This window comes from Opisthocomus hoazin, chromosome 20 (assembly GCF_030867145.1).
Source record: "Opisthocomus hoazin isolate bOpiHoa1 chromosome 20, bOpiHoa1.hap1, whole genome shotgun sequence".
NCBI lineage: Eukaryota > Metazoa > Chordata > Aves > Opisthocomiformes > Opisthocomidae > Opisthocomus > Opisthocomus hoazin.
This window is the reverse complement of record NC_134433.1, coordinates 11,707,842-11,728,558: the sequence shown is the minus strand read 5'-3', so window position 1 is coordinate 11,728,558 and position 20,717 is coordinate 11,707,842. Positions and strand designations below refer to the sequence as shown.

Below are 20,717 nucleotides of genomic sequence, written 5' to 3'. Positions count from 1 at the left end.
TCACGGAGCACTAGACAAGTTGCTTCTGTTGGTTAATTTTTGGGTTGGTGGTTTGGTTTTTGTTTTTCCCTGTTGATGGGAAGCACTGGTGGGATGGGCTGCCTTTGGAGACTGCTTTTGCCCAACCCGTTGGGCCGCGCTGTGTTGGGAGCTGGCAGGGCACGGAGGAGCGGTGCTGGGTGCCGGTGCTGCGAGGGAGCGCGGGGCTCAGCAGAGGGTGCTGTGTCTCCACCGCCTCTCCCTGCTCCAGCTGTTTGGCACTTGCCCGTGCCTGTGTGCATTGTGTTTGTAAGAGTTTGGGCATGTCCATTTGGTTCCCATCTCCAGTGCCACCCCCAGCATCCAAGGCCAGGTTCTTCTGTCACTGGGGACGTTCTTAATTCACAGGAAATCGGAGAGAGTTTAATTGTTTTCTCCTTCTTTCTCCTTTTTTTTTTTTTCCCATGCAGCTGAACAAAAGGTTCATCCTCAGTTTTCTCCATGCCCATGGGAAGCTGTTTACCAGGATTGGGTAAGTGTGCAGGATGTTTATTTTATTTTCCTACATTACAAGTCTTTTTGGAATTTAATATTGTTAGCAACTAAGCTGTGTTTGGAGCTGAGGGCACAGGGTGTGAATTGTTGCAGGCCTAGCCTCCTGGTTCTTATTCTCCTTACCCGCCCTCTGATCCACACTGGTTAGTGTTTGGCTTTTGCTTCCCCACCTCAAGGCCCGGTACTGCCTGCGCTCCGGGACCCTCTGGCAGAGGCTGAGCCTGGATGGCTGATACGCACACAGGAGGAACTAGAGGCTATTTTCTCACTCTCCCATCACCTAACCATGCTCCCTTCTTTTTAATTTCTGGTTTTACCCCCCCTCTTCTATTCCCCTCTGCTCTCAGCCAGCGGAGAGGTGGCTCTGGGGGGCTCTCGGTGGCTGCTGCCTGCAAGGAGCACAAAGCCGTCAAGGCAGAACCACGCGGTGGCTGAAAGCAGCCGTCCGGAGCGTGTCGAAACAAGTCTTGCCCTTCATCTCCTCGCTGCCATTTCAGTGAAAGCCTCGTAGCTGAGAGCTGCCCTGGCTGTGGGAACTGGTTTACACAAAGTGCCCTTGGCAACGTCTGTCAGAAGCTGGTTTCAAGTGACTGAACAGCTACTCTTGAAGCAAAGCAAGCCTGACTCAAGCCTGGGCTGTGATCCCAGCCTGGGGGACATCATTCTGACCCAGAGAGCAGAGCTCAGCCTTGCAGCTGGTGGGCTTCCCATGGAGCTGGCCCTGCTGCAGGTCCTGCCCGGCCCTTGCTGTCAGGTGATGAGGCGGCTGTTGTAGAGAGACCTCGCGTGGGTCCAGGCAGTCTGTGGCAGTGGTGGTCTCTGCTTGAGCCTGCTGGTGCCTCCTAAGCAGATGTAGTCTCATGAGCCCTTTTGGCTCCTTCAGTCTCTTGTGGAACCAACGGCTACAAGTTACAGGGCTGAGGGACCTTTTCTAGGCCACTGAGGTAGAGGTAGTGTGGATGTGACGTGGCATCTTGTCCCTGCAGTTGTTTTTTTGACCCAGATGTATCATTCTCTGCCTCTGGGCCTGTCCCCTTCCCCTCCTGGAACGAGGAAGCGCAGTAGTGCAGGACACAGCACTGATCCTGCCATGCAGCCTGAAACCTCGGCGTTTGCTCCATCCAGCACGCTTTCTGCGGTGACCAGTCAGGAGTGGCACCTGCTTGACTTTGGACCCTTCATAAAGCAATGGGAAGTAGGAGGCGTGCTGGCCAGTTTTTTTGAGATCTGGTTGTCTGAGGGCGAGGGGGAGAGCAATCTGCTCGCTGCTGGTGCTGTTGCTCTCTTCCTGAGTCAGAAGATACTGATTATCAAGTTGCGGGCAGCAGGCTGGCCTGCACTGAGGAAGCAGAACTGGATGTCCTCCTGCCTGCAGGAGAAGAGGAGGAAAGCTGTGAGAGCCCACGAAAGGTTTGGTAACTGCAGCATGTCTGTGCCGGAGGGCAGAGCGTCCGGGGAGCTGCTGGTCCTCAGCTCTGCGGGGCCGTGCTCGCGGCCGAGCTCCGGTTGAACGCGTGCCAGCGAGGGGATTAATGGGGATGTTGCAGAGATTGCTTGCACATTTGGCTCCTGAGACTTTTGTGAAATTAAGATGCAGTGTTTGAGGCGGTTGCTTCCCAGGACAGTCATTTAGAAAACCCAAGTATGTTTAATGGTAGAAGATCCCCTGAAGTACTTAGAAGGGAACTAGAAAGTAATACCATGACACAGGAAGAGAAAATCGTCCAGCCCTGCTAAACAGCTTCCGCACTTGAAATAGGTAAAAGGTGAGGAATAACCGAGTCCTCTTTGGGCAGGATCTTCAGTGATTTATCCGTAAAAAGTACGGAAAAGATGATGTTGCCCTAATTGGACTCTTTTTCTCCTAAAACCACAGGTAAGCAATTTATTAAAAGCTTCCGCTCTGCTCCTGACCTGCTGGTTCTGAGCTCAGTGGGGTTACTGCGTGCTGTTCCAGATGTGCTGCAGTATCAAAGCACAGCTGGCAGGGCTGAGGAAGCCCTCGCTCCTTCTTGTTGTTATTCCGTGGCAGTAACCTTCATCTACTCGCTAACAACCTGTCCAGCAAAGGGCTCCTCCATCCCCGGTGTGCTGTCTGCCCTAGGAGGATGTTGCTGGATACGCTGGATGTGGGCTGAGATTTCTCAAAATTAGAAAGTCTTTAGAAGCAATCAGTTTGCTCTCATTCCCTGGCTGCGCCCCAAATCCAGGGAAGTTGCCTCTTCCAGGGGGAGCGGTGCTTTTGTACCGGGAGAGCTGCTCCATTCTGCACAGCTACAAAGTACAAGGGGCCTGTTTGTTGCAGCCCGTGTTTGTGGGAAGGTAAGAGAGACTTTGAACGGCTCCAGCACATGGTGCCCGGGGAGAGGGTGCCCCTGCTGCTAGGCAGAAATGGGTGTTGAAAGGCATCTGTGAAATATGGTTAAGAAGAGAGCCATTGCTATCTTTAAAAATAGAGCCGGTTACTGTCCCGAAAGTCTGTTGGGGAAGCCCAGCAGAATTGCCCATGTGGGTTACCAGAAGTGGCTTGTTAATCCAGCCTGTAGCGTGCTGATACCACGAGATCTGAATCTCTCAGGGGAAGACAGAGGAAATTGCTATGGAGGCCCCTGAGGTTGCCTGCCCCGGCTCCAGATGCCTCGCCCACTGCGGATTTTGGCTCCCTCGCTCCGGTGTGGGCACACTGGTACGGTGTCGCTGATATCTGGAGCGGACGCTTGCTGCGAGAGAGATACTCCTTGGTGGATCTAGCTGTGGCTTTTTCTAGTGTAGGGGCAAGAAGTAACACAGCAAGCTCAGCAGAAGAGGTGACGGGACAGGAGGACCCTCCCCCTCCACCCCCCAAGTAGTTTGCAAGGGTTTTGGCAGGTTCTTGGTTATAAGGTTGTCTTCATGGGATACCAGGTGAGGACTCTCTTTGGGAGGGCAGTTATGAGCAACCACGTCTCAGTCATTTTTGTGAGTTGACTCTGCTCTTCTTTGCAATCGGTTTGTTTTCTGACCCCGCTTCAGTTTGGAGGTTGCTGAGGATCCAGCAGTTCTGATAAGTAACCTCAGCTAATTCCCTTAGCGATGCCAGATGAGGAGAGGGATAGATGTGTCAGATTCCCGTGGGCGCTTGTGAGCGGTGTTGAAAGCGCGCCCCATCCCCGGCCGTGGCACTGCAGCCGCTGGCTGCTGTGTCCTGATGAGCGACAGCAGCTCTGCGTGCTGCAGGGACCAGCTCCAGCTTTGACGTTTCCAGCAGCCAGACGAGGCCAGTCGTTAGTCTGCGAGTCCCTGTCCTGTGGGGCTCTTAAGTGATGAAGTTTAGGGGCTCAATCACAGTGCTGAGGAGTGTGTAGCCTGGGGGGACAGGGCTGGCAGCCATGGAATCCGACCGCGCAGCGAGGAGCCCGGGGACAGGCACTGTTCTGGAGGAAGCGCGCTCTGGCCGGCATTCAATGCACTGGAATTGCCACATCTGCAATGTGGCACCAGTGTGTGCAGTTTGCTGCAGCCTTGGTTTCTCGGGAGTCCCATGGGCTGCTCCTGGTCCAAGTGAGCTGCTGGCCTCTTGGCACCCCTCCCAGATTGGTAGAAGTCAGTAGAAAAAAATGGTTGGTCAGAAATGACTCATAAAGGCCGTGTTTTCCTGCCAAAGGAATGCTGCCTGTTGGTCCCAGAGCAATCCCTTGCTCCCCTCTCTAAGGAAGGCTTCGACTGCCCCCGGCACAGCCTGCACCTTCATTCTCCACAGCTTCTGGATGGGAGACGGCACCCCACGGGGTCCCCCTTCCCTGGGAGACAGCACCCCGGGGGGGTCCCCCTTCCCTGGGAGACATGACACCGAGTAAGCTGTGCCGACTGACTGCCCTGTGCCCCGGGGCGTAGCCTGCGCTCTACAGACTCTTTCTCTGTCTGCAGGATGGAGACTTTCCCTGCGGTGGCCGAGGAGGTCCTGAGGGAGTTCCAGGTCCTGCTGCAGCACAGCCCCCCTCCCATCGGAAGCACCCGCATGCTCCAGCTTGTGGCAATCAACATGTTTGCAGTGTACAACTCCCAGCCCAAAGGTACCACGTGCTGCTTTAGGGGAACCGGGCTGGGGGTCAGCCGCTCTTTGTGTGGCCGAGTTGCTGGTGGAGAAGAGTCAGGGGGCCTCACCAGCTGAAGACAGATGGGGAAGCGGAGCGTTGGTTGGATGCCTGGGGGTGTTGGCGTGTGTAGGGACAGCAAAGAGACGGTGTCTGGGCCTCCGTGGAGCTGGATGAAGCATCTAAGGAGTGAGGTGGCATCACATCTCCTTGGAGCCTGAGTCATTGAGCACAGAAGCAAGGCGCTGCTTGATGGCTCTGCCTTCCCAGCGTTTAGCTTGGGCTGTGCTCGATGCCCACGCTGGCACCAGAAGGGCTGGGAGGATCTCGAAGGGCCTTGACTGTGGGGAGAGCGGCATTACCTGTGACTGCTTGTGTCCGTGCAGGCAGTTGGGCGATGCAATGGGAGGGAGATGGTGCTCTCTGAAAGGCCAGGCTGGAGGCTATTCCCTGTATTAAGACACCTAGAGATCTGGTACTACTCCTCCCCTCCCCTCCTCCGTCCACCCGAGAGGCCGTTATTGGGTTTAAGGTGTTGGTCAGCAGAGATGCCACCAAACCAGAGTCTCTTCCACTGGGTTTGAAATGGTGCTTCCCCGGGACGTGTTTTTCCCCTCGACACGCACAGCGGCAGGTGCCCAGGTCTGCCTGAGCCGCCCGTTTGGGAGCAGGGACGGGGCTGCGCTCCCTTGGGTGGGAGGAAGCAGCGTTTCGCGTGCCGATGGCTTGGGATTTAGATCCCAAAGACGGTGGCCTCCAGCTGATGGATTTCAGTCAGAGCCATCGTGTGGGCGAGCGGGCTGAGCCCCAGAGAGCCGCTGCTGGAAGATTTCTCCCTTGTGAGCCAGTTGGCCGCTTGTCAGACCGGTGGTTGGTGGCCGAGGCCAGCTGATGGAGCGACCCGGCATCTGCCGGGGGGCTGGGAAGCGGCTCCCGTGTGCTGTGCCTGCTGCCGGGCCGGCCTCGCAGCACCCTCCTCTCCCCGGGGAAGCTCTGGGGGAGCTGTCAGTGCTGCTGGCGGGGCAGCCTTGTCCTCCCCACTGCCAGATGCCAGCAAGCGACGGTGTGTTTATCTTTGAGCTGCAAAGTACTTAGCAGCTATGAGCAAATGCCTCTGTGCCACCCCCCAGAAGGTGTATTAATAGCGGAGTCTGTGCCGCAGACGGGAGCTGGTGGTGAAGAGAGGCAGAGATTTGTGTGGGCTGTACGGCAAGCCCCTGTGGCAGAGCTGGAAGCGATCCCAGCTCTCGGACCACTGGACTCTGCTCTTCCATCCGTAGCTGAGTTGTGGATGCGTGTGAGTGACAGAAAGGGAGCGCTTTTTATCTCTTGTGAAAAATAAGTATTCTCAGAGTTTTGTGCCTCCTGTGTGGGTAACTGCCAGCTGCTCCCAGCTTTCGGATCCCTGGAGAAAGCAAACCCGTTCCTGCTGGGGACCGCAGGCTGCGGGCAGAGCAGGTGGTGGTGTTGACGAAATGCCGGCAGGTCGGATGGCACTGCGGCTGCCATCTGATGCCTGGCACCCTTCAGGGATTTCCCCGAGGGCTCCTTGCTCTGGTGACCCTAAAATATGGCTGAGAATATTGTTGGCAAAGCAATCCCGTTGTCAGCACAAATGCCCTGGTGGTCTCTGAGTGCTGGCACAGCCCGGGGTGGGCTCGGCGCCGGCGCTGTGATACTGAGAAGAGCTGGGTGCAGAAGAGGGGGGGGAAACCGAGGTGCCTGGAGTTTGAAAGACAAGCAAGAATATTTGCTGAATTATTACGAAGTGCCCAGCACAGAGCGAGGGTGTTGGCTCCTTCCCCGAAGTGTGGGTTGCTGTGGGCAGGGGACTGGCTGGAGCACGCGGCAGAAACGGCTGTCGGGAAGGTGCGGGTTGCCATTTCCCAGCACATGAGTCACCTCCCCGGGCTGCAGTAGCATGGGCAGCGGCGGGAGCGGGTGCGAGGGTCCGATCCACCCCTGCGGGTGTGTGGGAGGCTGGGAGGGTGCGGGGAGCGGTCCCACCCTGCCTGCGTCCCAGTTGCCAGGCAGCATTACTGGGGAGTCGCGCGCCGGGCTCGCCATGGTCAGAGCTTGGCTGCGTCCGCTCCGGAGAGCTGGATCTAACTTTGCAGTTGGACCGAATGACCTCCAGAGATCTCCTCCTACTGAAATCCCTCTGCAAATCTGGGATCAGAGCGTGTCTGTGTCCTTCCCATCGCACGGGCCTGTCTGACCTTCAGCTGCGAGCTCTCGGTAGCAGGAGGGGATCTGTGGCTTTGGGGCTGGGGAGGGAGGTCTGTCTGAGAGCCTCTCTTCCCTGCTGTCCGGGGGTAGTTCTCTCTGGGGATAGCTGCTCCTTCCCTCCCCCGCCGTGTATTTCCAGGTCTCTGGAGCCGCAGCTACTCCTGAGAAACTTGTAAACTTGCTTGCTTGCCCCGTGTCTGGCGTCTAATGAATCCCTCGTGCTGGGATCCAGCGGTGCTAGCAGTTGTGGGGTGGTGTTGCCGGCGAAACAGTCTTGACGTGGTGAACTTTTACACAGTTTTATACCCATGAACATGAACTTTTAATCGCAGATTCAGATATTAAGAAAAAGGAAACCTGAACAATCAAATGCTTTAATAAACACCTTTCCTCCCTCTTACTCAGGCTGACACCGAACACCTATCCTGCCCCATCTCAGTCTCGGCTTCTGCTGGTTTCACTGTAGATTGTGCTCGGTCTGTCCTGATTCCTTCAGTGAGGCAACAGGCAGCACAGGAGGTTGGAGCCTCGGGTGTAACGGTTTATATCTGCTGCTTTTTGCTTTTTACTCATTTTTGTTCGCTGTGGTGTGGGTTGGCTGTGGTCCCTTCGGGGTGTCCCCTGTCTGGCAGTTGCCATGTGTCATCCTGCGCATCTCTGGCTTCTACCTGCTGCCACTCTTTCGTAAATCAATCTGTGCAAGGTCACCCTCTGCTCTTCTGACAGGCTGGCTTTTTGGGGGTGCAGTGGGGTGTTTAAACTGGTTTCAGAGCCAGCCAGCTGTGAGCAGCACGTGGCGTTTCACAGCCTTCTCCCACGCAGGTCGCTGCTGCAGCCCCCACCTACCTTGCAGCGTGTGCCCGAGGCAGGGCTCGGGTGAGTGCAGGCAGGAGCCCCGGGGTCTGCGCCCGGTGCAGGTAGCTGAGCTGTGCTTGGCCCTCGGGGGCAGCACCAGGCATGCCGGAGCTGGTCTCAGCTGCCTGTGCAGCCGGGCAGCACTGGGAAGACCCTGGGAGATGGATTGGGTCTGTTGTTTTCTCTGACAGAGGAAGCCAAAGAATTCCCACATGAAGTGCTTCCCGCCGCTGTTCGGCATCAGACGGCGTGCTCCTCCGAGAGAGCCGCTCTCCCCGTTGTCTACTGAGGCGTGCGGCCATCGAGGGCCCCTCTGACCTCCTGGCTGCCTCCTGTCAGGAGCATTCAAGGTGTGAAAAAGCAAACCCGTGGGGCAAGGAGGGCCCACCCAGGGGAGGGAGGCAGACAGAGAGGGTCGAGCTGCCTGCATGGCAGAGACATGCAGTTGCTGGGGCTTTCCATCACAGGACATGGGTGACTACCAACGTTGTGGGCCATCCTGGGCTCCGACTGGGGCGGGACCTGTGTGGGCTGGCCTGTTTAACAGTTTGGTAGCCATCTGCACAACCAACTTACAGAGAAGCTTGGATCCCTTTATCCCAACCGCAAACATTCCAAGTATTTTAATTTTTTTTTTTAATTCTGTAATTTGGGGAAATAAAACTCTGGTTTCTGAAAAGACTAATTGAAGCCGTGCTTGCGGCAGGGGCATCTCGGTGAGGGGAGAGAGAGAAACCCCCTCCCAGCCCATCTGTGCCCAATTTACTCCGATCTGGCCTCTCTGAGGCTTTTTTTTCTTTCTCTCTCTCTTTAATAATTTGTTTTATAATTCCTGGAATCAAACCCATCTCAGACACACTGTTTTATTTTACTGTATTATTGGATTATACTTCCTATAAATCACTGGATGTTATTCATAGGCCACCACCAGAATAACTTCCCCTCTCCCCCCGCCCCCGACGGCCCCGCATTCCAAACAAGCGCTCTCCAAAGTGGGGGTGCAGCAGCGCGGGGCACCCTAGAGACACTTCCCGGAAATCCCAGCAAATTTGCCTGGCTGCGGGTGTGAAGCATCAGGCTGCAGCACCTGGATGCCTTCTGGCACTCGGGCCGGTCGCGTTGTGCCGTGTGGAGGTTGTTAGGAGGTCGGGCTTAGGTGGAAGTGGAGAGGGGAGGGGGCTGCCATATGTGCATCCTCAGCACATGTAGGGAATGAAGTTGCATCCCCCGGGGCCGAGCAGAGTCGGGGCACAGAGGCACGGAGAGGTTCTGGCCAAGCACGTGGCTTTAGCTGAGGACTGGGAGAGTGGCTTGTGTTTCAACCAGAGGAACGTTATGGCAGAGCAGGGTGACGAGCCTCTAGGGCATCTGCTCTGCTGAAGCCGATGAGGAGGAGGAAGACACGCTGCTTGAGCGGCAGTCGCTGCCGAAGCGCCTGTGGAATGTGAGGAGGGCTTGAGGGGGCAGCCAGTGTGGCAGGGTCAGGCTGGGCTTTGGTTCGCAGCCCTCCCGGCTCTGTCATCTGGAGTGGAACGTGGTCGGGTTTTCTGTGCGAGATAGGGTTGGCTGGGAAACCTTGACGGCTTGTGCAGAAGGGGAGGATTCACATCCCACTCCCTGCAGCAAATTCGGAGCAGCGTCTGTCCGCTTTCTGCTGCCACACCGGTGTCCTCAGGGCAGTGGAGAGCAGGTCGGTGCTGCACAGGCCACTGGGTATAGAGGTACTCTGCCTGGCTCGCAGAGAACTGCTCTTAGACAGTGAGTTTCTGCTAACTACAGCCTTTGCAAGGGTTTGCTGGTGTGCATGGACCTGCTTGCTCCTTAAAGACCTACACCAGCTTCTGAGATGTTGATCTGGACCAAGTCTTCTTGATAGGCACAACAGAGGATCCATAGGTTAGTTCAAATCAACTGCAATGTCTGAGCATGCACAGGACTTCCCCTCTTGCATGGGTGTTCAGCCCCCCAGCCTGGCTGACGAGGACGCATCGAACCCAAAGGACCCCCTGAAATCAGCCTGTGCTTTTGTGACCAGCGGCCTGCTCCGCTGCCGTGCTGCCGCGGTGCGCGGCCCTGCGCTGGATGGAGCGCGTGTTCACTTTGCTGACCGCAGCTGCTCTGGCTCGCAGGTTAAAGCACGAACCCTTAAAATATCCCCGGAAACGCTGCAGGGGCTGGTGGTGTGTCTGCCCTCAGCAGAACCTCATCTCTGACCATCTCCACGGTTCTTGTTTGGGTTTTGATGCTCGGACCCAGCTTTGCTCAAAGAGCTGACTGCAGCATCAGAAAAAGACTCAGCGGAAGCATGTACCGCTCTTCGGCTGCAGCCACATCTCGATGGCTTCTCATGAAGCTCTGACCACATCTTGCATATTGGAGCAGACTAAAGGTGCTGGGAGTCAAACGCAAGGGAGTCCAGTGCGTTTGACTGAGTTTAAAAATAAAGCAGTGCTGTGGACGGCTGCCTTGGTTTGGTAGAGTTTTAAAATTAGGCACAAAACAAAGCTTAATAAACCTCAGGCTGAGACAGCAGAAGCAGCAACTTGATCTTCCCCTGTCTGGGGTGCAGAACTGAGTCCTTTTCGCCCAATTCCCCTCGTTGCGCGGTAAATAAGCGCGTCACCAGAGCGCAGCTGGCACCTTCGAGCAGGGAGCTCTGTGGGCCGTGACAGCTTTGGGCATGACAGCTGGGGGGTCGGTGAAGGTGTGTAGCAGGGCTGTGTCTCGGGCAGGCTGAGAACCTGCAGTCCTGTGCCCTGCGGAGAGCGGAGCCTGAGGTCCCTCCACCTGCCTGGGGGACTTGGTTTTGGCGTGCAAATACAGCCCGCTTGAGGCAAGGAGGGTGGAGCGGGGCCGTTTCGTAACCGGCTTTCTCTGGGGTGCTAGGGCTTCGGGCATCATACAGCAAGGGTGGGCTGAAGCGTCTCTGCTGAGACCACCGGGGTGCACGGGCAGTCGCTGCCTGCCGATTCCCTGCGCGAGTGGGTAGTGCTGTCTTTAGCGAGGTGCTGTTAAGACCTAACGCTTCCCAAGGCCTCAAGTTTGGAGGAACTGGACATCAAACTCATCCTTCCCCTCCCTTCACGTTGCTGCCCTTACTCGCTTCGGGTTTGGGTTGTAACTGGGAGAGGAGGGCTGGCTGGCACCAGTGTCTGTCCCTCCCTGTGCTGCCTGGCTTGCACGGAGGCTCCGGAGCGAGCCGGCACTGAGATGTCGCTGTCTGGGCGAAGGGCTTTTACACTTCACCCGTCGCTGAGTGGTGCCTGCTACTCGCCGTGCCCAGACCTCGGCCGTGTGAGCGAGGCGAAGGGTTGAAAGGGCGCAGGGATGGTACCTGCGTCGCTCATCTCGGGCGCCGCACGGCTTCCTGCGCTGAGCCCTGCTGAGCCTCTCCAGGGACACGGACGTGTCCGGAGGTGGCAGCCCACCCTCCGGAGTTTGTCCCCTGAGCCACTGGGGGAGTTGGAGGTTGGCACAGTTGCCGGGAACTGTCGGCGCCTTTCCTTTCGGGGAAGGAAGCTGTCTCGGACTTGAGACACATCAGCAGAGTTCAGGTAAAATACTTTTGGCCCAGATGCGGCTTCAGAGTCTCGCTCTTGGGCTCTTGAGGCTGGTGGCAGCAATGTTTAGACCAAAGTCTTCCTTTGCTTATTCCCCTCTGTTTCCTGTTTAAACGGCAGATTGTCACATATTTAGGGATTTATTTACCGTAATTGGAGTTATTTTCCTGGCTGCTGGCTTCTGCCCTCTGATGCAAGACTCCGTAGTGAAACGTGTGTCCAGAAAGCCATGTGACTTTTTTTCCCCTTGCCACAAGTGCCAGCAGGAGATGCAATAGTCAACACGCTGCAGGGAATTTCCACTTGCAGTTCAGGTTTCTGAAATCTAGATGTTGGCTTTGGAGGCGGGAGATTGAGTAGGGCTTTGTGGCAGGGAAGGGAAAGGTTTCCAGCGAAACCGAGCGCTTGCTGGTGTGTCAGACTCTCCAGGCCTGCCCTCCAGCCGAAGGGCAGCAGAAGTCCCTGTTGGGAAGTGTCGGGTGAGCTCGCTGGGGACCTCTGCCCGGCCTGCCTGTCACATGAGCACATCCTGACGTCTGCCCTGGAAGCTGTTCCACCAAACGCAGGGTGATACCGAGATCTCATTTCAGGGCAACAAATGGAGGGGAAATGATTTGTAATCAGAAAGCTGGAGTCTGCTTTACAGCCAAGCTTCGGCAGCCCAAGTGGCAAGTCAGGACAGAGCCGGTGACAGGCGAGCGCAGGTTGGAGGGGCTTTCGTGCCGCGGTGCCACCAAGGCACGGGTCAGCCCTGCGAACGCTGGCACAAACCCACGATTTGGATGAAGCAGCAGTGTCGCTGTATGAAATGAAAGGCAGGAAATGGAACGTTGGCACGTGGCGTCCGTCTGTCCTGCCGTAAAATGAGAAAGGAGGTGCCTGAGGCAGCTGACCCAGGGCTCTGCCTCACCCCTGCTTTGGTGGTGGAGAAAGAGGGGTGCCAGGGAGCCGGAGCGGGGTTGCACCAGGTGCAGTGGCTTTGGTGAAGCTTTAGATGTTTGCACCGTGACAGGAAATCCTCTCGCTTTTAAAGACATGTTTCTGACTCTTTAATGTGCCTTGTGCCTTTGATTTCTGTGTGCTTCTGAGCAGCACAGAGTCAATTACTGTATTTCTGTTTAATTCTCTGAGAGAACATTGTATAATTAGGCTAATTATGGTGCTTTGTGAAGTTGTAAAATTCTTGATTGAGCTTGCGGGGCTGTTTTATAGCCTGCCAGGTGTAGGCAGGGAGGGCTGCCTGCCCCGTGCCCCGTCCGGGTGCAGCCTGCCAGCTCGGTGAGGGTAGCTTCCCTCCCGGGGCTGCCCGCGGGCTCGTCCCCTGCCAGCTCCGTCCTGCCTCCGTCTGCCTGCAGGCTGCGGTCCCTCGGTGAATCGGGTGCCTGGCGAGCTTCAACTGGGAGCAAGCACCCTTGGGGGCTCCTTGAGATCCCTTCTTGCCTTAATGCTGAGAAAGCAGCGTAGCCAAGGCTGTGTTCCTGCTTGACCCCATGCGGGTTTACCCCTGGAGATCTTTCATTTTCCCTGGTTAGGGTGTGCCAAGAGCTGTGCGGCAGGTTCTTGGAGCACGGCACTGGTTCTGCCCGTACTGGTCGATGGGCAGGGGGAAGGCAAGGACGTGTTCAGCCTGACCTTGAGGACGCTGGCTAACGTGATGCTCGGTCCAGCTCCGCAGCCAGTACGGACCACAGCAGTCTCACCTTGGTGGAGTGACAGCCCGGAAGGTACGTGACCGTTCTCTCACTGAAGGGGCATTTTTAACGCTGATTGATGTGGCTCGTTGTGGCTGTGGTTAACGTGACCGTGGGGCTGGCTCTCAGGTGGAGAGGGCACGAGTGATTTGTCTGTCGCTGAGGCTGGCAGGGGTCTCGGGTGTGCGCCCTCAGGTCCCCCAGCCCGCGGGGTGGGACGAGAGGCAGGAAGGAGTGTGGGGTGCGAGGGAGATGTTCCGTGGGGATGGCTTCAGCTGTGGGATTTCTTCGTTCCCCTTTCTCCCGTCCCTCCTGGGAGCGTGTGGTCCCCTGACCCTGCCTCGGTGAACTCCCGGTGCTTCTCCGGTGGGCCCGGGAGCGGAGCTGGGGAGTCTTGCGTAAGCAGCGCCTGCTCTCCGGGTAATGGCGCGGGGACGGAGAAGGAGGAGCCGGCTGCCAGAGGCCGGTTGGGAACAGCATCAGCCCCTCAGAGCAGGGCCTGGGGAGCCAAGGTCTGACCAGACCTCGTGCCTGGTGCTGGGAGTGGGGCTCGTCCTGCCCGGGGGGCCCCAAACCGCGCGTGGGGCCATGGTGGGGAGCGGCGAAACGCTGCCACATGGGCTCGTGCGTCTTTAAAAGCAGGCGAAGCGGAAGTGATGCTCGGGCCCATCTGCGCGGGGAGCGGGAGACGCGCCCCAGCTGGTGCGAGGCCCTGGCAGCCCCGGGAGCTGCCGTCTGCTGGGGTTTACTGCCGTCTACGGTGGAACACGGCTTGGGGAGGAGGGGGTCGACGGCACCGTGCCAGTCCCGGTTCGCCTGGCCTTCTCGTTCCTCTCTCCTCCTCCTCCTCCCCGCTCCCTCCAATGCTTTAAAGTCACATTTCCAGGCCAGACATAGAATTAATCTCTGGGCACTTCACATTGCTGGCAGCGCAAAGCAGGATGTGGGATCTTTTTTTCTCTCTCTCTGCGTCTTGGCTGACTTTTTTACCTCTCGAAGAATTTGGAAGGGCCGTGAGATTCCCCCCGCCCCCCCTCGCCTCGGTGCCGTGCAGTTTTTCAGCACGCTGATCACCCTGCTGTGGCTTCACCCTAATAGATTTCATATGCTGACACAGTTGACATCAGTACCAAACTATTTTACATGTGATCTGGTGTATTTCCTGAGGAAATCTGCAAGATATTTATTAAGAACTAATAAAATAAACCTCTCCATGAGCTTTTAGGTAGTTTTCAGTTTTTCATGTCTCTCTCGTTTCCTCTTATCAATGAGTTTCTATTTTCTCCCTCTTCTCTGACCATTGCAAAAGGAAACAAAAATAAATGTTTTAAACCGTTCCTGAATGGACACTGGGAATATTTCTGTAGTGATGTATTAGCAAAGTTGTATTTTTAGTGCTGTATTGTCAAGACTAAAAATATCCCGCTGCAGTGCATCCTTTTTATAGGGCTTTGTGTGTGTGTGCGCGCACGCGTGTGTGCGCTGAACATCGTGCAGGTTTGCACCAGTGTGTAAAGGTCCGTGGCTTTGTACGACTGCAGCGTTGCCTCCCCGTCGCAGCTGGACTCCATTAGGCCTCGAAAATTAAAGTAATCCTGGTTAAGAAAGGGAAAAGAAAAAATTAATCAATCTCGCAGAGCCGCGTTTCCCCGGCTGAGCCTGGATACGGGTGCGGCAGCCCCGCTTTGAAAGACTCCGGCAGCCCGGGCTCGTGTGGGCCGGCAGCGCGCCGTGGGCCGGGGGCTTTGCCACTGCGTTCCGGCCACGGACGGGGTTCCCTGCCGCCGGCGTGCAGCGCACTGGGAGCCGCGGCTCCGGTTCCCTGCTGCCGGGCTGCGGTCACCAAGCGGATTCCTGCTCGGTTTTCGTGCTCGGGGAGCCCTTCGGGGCCGGGAGCGTGTGTGCGGCTGGGAGCAGGCTGGATATTTCGTGTTTTAGGAGGAATTTTCTACCTTTCTGCTATTTCTGTCTCCTTCAATTAACTGTGTCTGCAATGGCGAGAACCCAAGGTGGGAGGTGGGCTGGGAAACTGCCTCCCGTCCATCCCCGCAGCCAGCGCCGGGGGACCCCCGCTCCGAGGGCCGATCCCCCGCGCCGCGATGGGAGGCGGCTCCGTCTCTGCCGCGCGTGATTGATGCAGCCGTTTCCAAATATAATTTGCTCGCCGGTTCACGTCCGCGGATACCCGGCGGAGCGCTGCGGCCGTCGCTCTGGCCCCCAGGCTTAGCCTTGCGTCACAGGTAGCGGGTGCTGCGAGTGACGGGGGACCCGATGGCCGTCCCCGCAGCGCCGGGCGCGCGGCATGCAGCGATTTATGGACCGGTGCGTCGCACGCTCCCCCTCCGCCCGCCTCTGCTCTCCTCTGAGTCACTCGCGGGTGCCTCGCTCTGCTGTCTGCTGCCGTCTGCAGAGCCGCAGCCGCTCGGCTTCCTGTAGAGCAGTTCAGCGAAAGCAGTAATTAGGACCCGTAAAAATTTATTTTATTAGCAAGAAGTGTTGGTGGGTAATTGGCCATAATTTGAACCCAGCCAGATTGGAGATTAATAAAAAAAAAAAAAAAAGAAAATCACAGAGATCTTTTTACCAGAAACGCCAGGGTTGTTACTTGCAAACCCTTCCCGAGGCGGGTGGGACGGGACGGTGGCTGCGGAGAGGGCGGCCGGCAGCGAGCGCCTGTGCCGTACCCGTCCTTGAGGGTGTTCGACACTGGCATGGGAAGAAAGGAAACCTTGTTTTCCAAGAACTCTGCTCTTTCTCAGCTTGATAAGCATTTAAAATAAAAGCTGCACAATTGGAATTGGCAGAGCGTCCTCATTCTTTTGTCTGTCTGTTTATTTTTTTCCCCTCATCCCTCGACATGTGTGCTACAGCCCACGGTTACTGCACCCCGCAGAACCACAGGCCCGGAGCTCTGCAGCCGCGCGCCGAGCTCTGCCCACCCCCAGCCTGGCTCTTTGAAGCCTGGCAGAGCAGCAGAGATCCGGCTCCGTCCCCAGTCGGGCCCCGACCCTGGCAGTCTCCTGGTGTCTGGGGCACTGAGGTATTTGATGAAACGTTGTCAGCCCCTTTCGGTTCCCCCTTTGCTCGCGGGGTGGCAAATCCCAGGCTCTGCTTAGAGCCCGAGCGGTGGTTTTGGACCCGGGCTGCGACCACGCTATACGGACCCGATCGCTTTGGTATTTATAGGCTTCGTTAGAACAGCTCGAACGTGGCCAACGCGTCGGAGCGGTCTGACGGCCGGTGCCTGCGTCCTGCGCGCTGGTCGCGACGGCTGGTGTCAGCGATTGGAGAATTAACCGCTCCACTCAGGGAGCGGGGAAGAGCCAAGCCCCTGCACACATGTCACGCTCGGTTACTGCTGGTTGAATCAGACCAGGGAGTTACTTCAGGTTACTAGTCCTGGTTGTTGCTTTGGTGTAAGGGATAGGGATGTTACTTCAGGTTAGTAGTGCTTGTTTTTTGCTTGGCAGCCCAGGCTGGAACCTGGTGTAACTGTTTCCCAAAGAATATTTTTGGTTTTAAAACTGAAGGTCAGCAGTTCGCGAGTGCTGCGCTTGCAGCCAAGTCTGTGGTTCGCCTTGTGCCACCGGGCCAGCAGCACTTGAAATCCTGATCAATTGATCTGCAACAATATGAAACCACGAAGGGTGACTGCCAGTTAAAACTCCCCGTCTCGCCCCATTTTCCCCACCCAAAGTGTCTTTCTGCCCATATCCCCTTTCGTGGTGCCTGTCTCCCTCCCTCCCTTTCGGCTGCGTATTGGAGTTTTTGTCTATCTTTTTCCATCTCTCTGTCTCTTTTCATAACAGTTTTTAATAATGTTTTAGTTAGTTCCAGCCTTTTCCCTCAATGGATCCCATTGGAAAATGCATTTGAAAGGAAACAGTTATACACTTCCCTTCCTTTGAAACTCTGTTGGCACCTTTTCCAGTGCAGTAAACCATACAACATGGATTTTCAAAGTTTCCAAACACAGACATGCTGGCGTTAAATTTATGAAAAAATATTTTATTCGGCTGTATAGTAACTATGAGTCTCTGAGCTGCTGGTCACAGTGAAATCGAAGCTCGCTTTGGAACTGCAACAGGTTTTCAAATCTCTGCAGGAAACGTAGCGGCGCTGGCTGTACGGGAGCCCGCAGCTCCCTCACGCCCTCCCGGCAGCAGACGAAGGGGGTGCTGGGGCACCCCGGGGCTGAGCCCCCCACCCTCGGGTGCGGCTTTTCCCTGCGGATGGCCCTCCTGGAAGCGGTGCAGCAGCGGTAGCTGCGGGGAGCTGCACGGTCATGCCAGTCCTAGCTCAAATCACAGGGGAAAAGAGGAATTTGGCATAAAACCGTTCTGTCTTATGCTCGTTAATGAACGCAGAAGGTTAAGGCTTTTTAGTTACTGAGTCCCGCGGTGGAGGGGCTCAATAGCCAGTGCGAGTGTGCGCGTTCGGCAGTCTGCATGGGGATTTGGGACCTGGGGGTCCAGCTACATGGAAGTTGTTGGAGCACTGAGATCATATTTTCTAATATGGGGGCTCGGATGTTAAACTTCCTGGAATGGTTTCTCTGCGGGCCGTGGTTTGTGCCTGTGCTCGCAGCCCTTCCCGTAGGGAACTGCTCACCTGACACCTGAGAACCTCCCGTTGTGTGGCACTGCTCAGAGCAGATTTTTTCCAAATTTCCACAGAAGACCACGGTCCCCATTCACCACGAGAGGTCGGGTGGGTGAATGTGGTTGTATCCTCGCAAGGACCGTTGTGAGGGTTTGTTTCCAAACAGATCGAGCCTCAAAGCCTGTGTTCGGCAACACTACCGCGCTCTTGAGGTGTGTTGTAATGCAGATACGGCCTCCTCTGATAGATGAGATGATGATGTGGCAAAGAGATCCTGGGCTCCATTTTCCCGTTGTCCTTTCGCTCATAAAATTCCTTTCCCTTCACAAGGGAGTTTTCCGGAGAAGTCACTGATGAAGTGTTATCGTGGTGCTCAGCGCTGCATGGAGCACAGGAGGACCTAGAAGGTTCAAGTCTGATTGGAAAGCGTAAACTCACTGGCTTCTGCCTTAAAGCATCTCAGTTTTGGGTGTCTTTCTGCATGGTATCTCTCTGCAAATGGGGAACTGAGCTCAAGGGAATTAACAGGTTCTCTAGTTTTTTGACTGCTCGCCTTGAAATGCAAGCGATGGAGATCTAAAAACATGGTCCTTCAGGAGCTGCTTTTGTTTGTATTCAAAGCAGGGTTGCCCAGCATCTGCACATTTCATCCCCTTGGTGTCACCGTGGCCAGCCAACAAGGGAGGGACGTGCAAATACTGACCGTGTGTTAAGAGTGGTTCAGGGGACTTCTGGATCCCCCTGGAAGTTCGTGACCAAGGCAAAGACAGAATCTAGTTCACCAGCATAGCGCTGAGCTGTCTGAATCCCCCAGACATTACCGTGTCCTGCAGCCCTCAGCCTTACTGAGTACGTGCACGCTTCAGCACATCAGAAAGCTCTGCAGGAGGGTCTCTGCGGAGTGTTAATTTTCTGTGGCAACTGAAAATGGTAACTTGAGGAGAGAAAAAGCAGTATGTCGTTGGGACTGCCTTGTAATGTGTAAGTGTGGGTGGAGTTAACTTGCAGTTGCATAGACAGCTCTAAGTCTGGTGTTCCTGACCTTTGAGCGCTTGACTTTGTGTTCGTGTAGCGGTTTTTGTACGTGTAATTCCCATCATTTTTAGAAAAGCGAGCTCCCCCGTGGAACGGGACTGACCTTGTCTAGGATCCTCGGCTGGCACGTAAATCCAGATTCACCGCGGCAGGAACGCTGGCCATCCGGGGCTGCTGTCCTCCGTGTGCACGAGATGCTGGGGGTGAACAGGACTGATGGTGCCGGCAGAGGAACCTGAGGGCCTGGACAACGGGCTGCCATGCTAACACCCAGCTTGTGCTGCTTTGGCCCCCTTTTGTTACCTGCCTTTGCCTCTCCACTGTCTCACCAGCTTGGTTTCTTCTTCCCTAGTTTGTCCAAGCAGATGAGCCAGCTGCTGCTTTGGTTGGAGTGGCGTGTGAGAGCTGTCTGATAGCGATCGCTCAGATTTCTGTAGGCCCCCACCTTGGCAAAACCAGGGTGGACGGAGGTGGCAGAAGGCACGCCCAGACCCCGCTGCCATCCCCTGCCAAACTTTTGGTTCTTGCTCCAAAGTGTGAAGGTGCTAGGGATTTCGCTGAAATGGTCAAAGAATTTTTAACTTGAGAAGAACAATATATTTTCCCTAACCTCATTCTGGCAAATGGCTGAACCTTTGTAGATGAAATTTTCCCAATAAATTTAGGTCGAAGAAAGCTTTTGGCATGAAGGATTGCAGCCTAAATGGTTAAAGTTTGGCAAAGTGGTTAGGAACTAAAATCAGGGTCTTATGATGGAAAGTGTTAGGTAAGCTTCACTGGAGGCAGAGCGGCTGGGCTGTGCCCCTCTCGGAGGGGTGTCCCGGCGCTGGGGACTGAGCAGGCGCTGGAGGTGGCAGGAGGCTGGTTCTGGAGGTGAGCAGGCAGGTCAGGCCTGCAGGCATCGGGTGAGGACCATGGGATTTGCTCCCTCCCTGGAGCTGCGGGGAGGGGCATGGGTTTCGCTTTACGTTTTGGCGTTTGCTTTGCAAACTGACACACTGGCGCTCGGGTCCCTCAGGAAGCTGTAAAAAGAAGAGCAGCAAAGCGAGTGAATGTGTTGAAACGGAAGCTCGGCACTTCGCTGTTCCTGCCCCATCAAAGGCTGCTTTCTCCGAGTGCGCCTGTCTGCAGGCGCTTTCTCTCATTAACTTTTACTCCGGGCTTGAAGCGCTCACCGGGGTTCACACAGAGGAGGCATGTTCCAGGCTGTCTGCCTTCGCTGCCAGAGACGTGCCCACCTCCAGCATGGGGAGGAGCGGGGTGGAAAAGGCTGCCTTTTATTTGCTGTGATTGTCCTGGTAAAACTTCACTCCGGGCTGGAGTAAATCTCTTGGGAAGCCCTGTTCACACCTCCTCCCCTGTCGTAAATAACATCTGACACAATTATGGTGGGGCGCATGCAGCTCCTGGGTGGGATGCTAGTAGCAGCTTGCCATGCCTGCTGCGCAGCGCCGAGCCGGGCTCCCATGGCAGCGCGCTCCCCCAAGCACATGTGCTGAGGAGCGTGCTTTCCTCGCTGGCCCTTTCGAGGGGAGGTTCGGGGCTCTGGCTGTGCAGCTGGCTCCTGCAAGAGGGGCTGACAGATCGGTTGCAGACAGAGGATACGCCGTCAGGGGTTTTCTTGTATCGGGCTGCATCGTCCTGCCTCACTGCTGTGCCCCTAATGCCTCTTTATGTTTCCATCATCCATGTTTTATCTTCTTTTGGTGCAGCGTTCCCTGTTTCGTCCGGATGCCCTCCCATGTACCGAACGCAGCTCGCCTTTGGGCCCTTTCACCCTTGCAGCCACTTCAGTCCCATCCTGCTTGTGCATCCTATAGCAGATATTCCCTCCGCAGCAAGAGACAGCTGGTGCCAGCCTGGTCTGGAGCTATATACATGCTGATGAGCTGTCTCGCCAGCTTGCAAAGACATACTTTCTTACGAGCTAGCCAGGAGTTATGCACGTTGGGGTTTGCCAGCCTTTTAGCTGCCAGACAGGTCAAATTCACACTGCTGTCAGTTGTTGGCAGCAGAACCAGCAGCTCCGGGGACCGCGCAGAGCCTTGAGGTTAGTGAAGATTTTGCTGTGCCTGTGTCGTAAGTCCTAGCGTCAGCGGCTTGGAGTGGCTCTGGTGAAGGCAGTGCTGAGAAATAAT

At 56.0% G+C, this 20,717-nt stretch overlaps 1 protein-coding gene across 2 annotated transcripts in view; it reads left to right on the top strand.

Annotated features, from left to right (window-relative positions):
• Positions 1-20,717, top strand: part of SMG6 (SMG6 nonsense mediated mRNA decay factor) — a 113,554-nt gene that overhangs the window by 25,278 nt on the left and 67,559 nt on the right. For both annotated transcript variants that reach the window (XM_075440181.1, XM_075440180.1), the window contains exons 9-10: positions 450-511; positions 4,441-4,586. In XM_075440181.1, the coding sequence (XP_075296296.1) occupies positions 450-511; positions 4,441-4,586 (208 nt within the window). The remainder of the gene's footprint in view (positions 1-449; positions 512-4,440; positions 4,587-20,717) is intronic.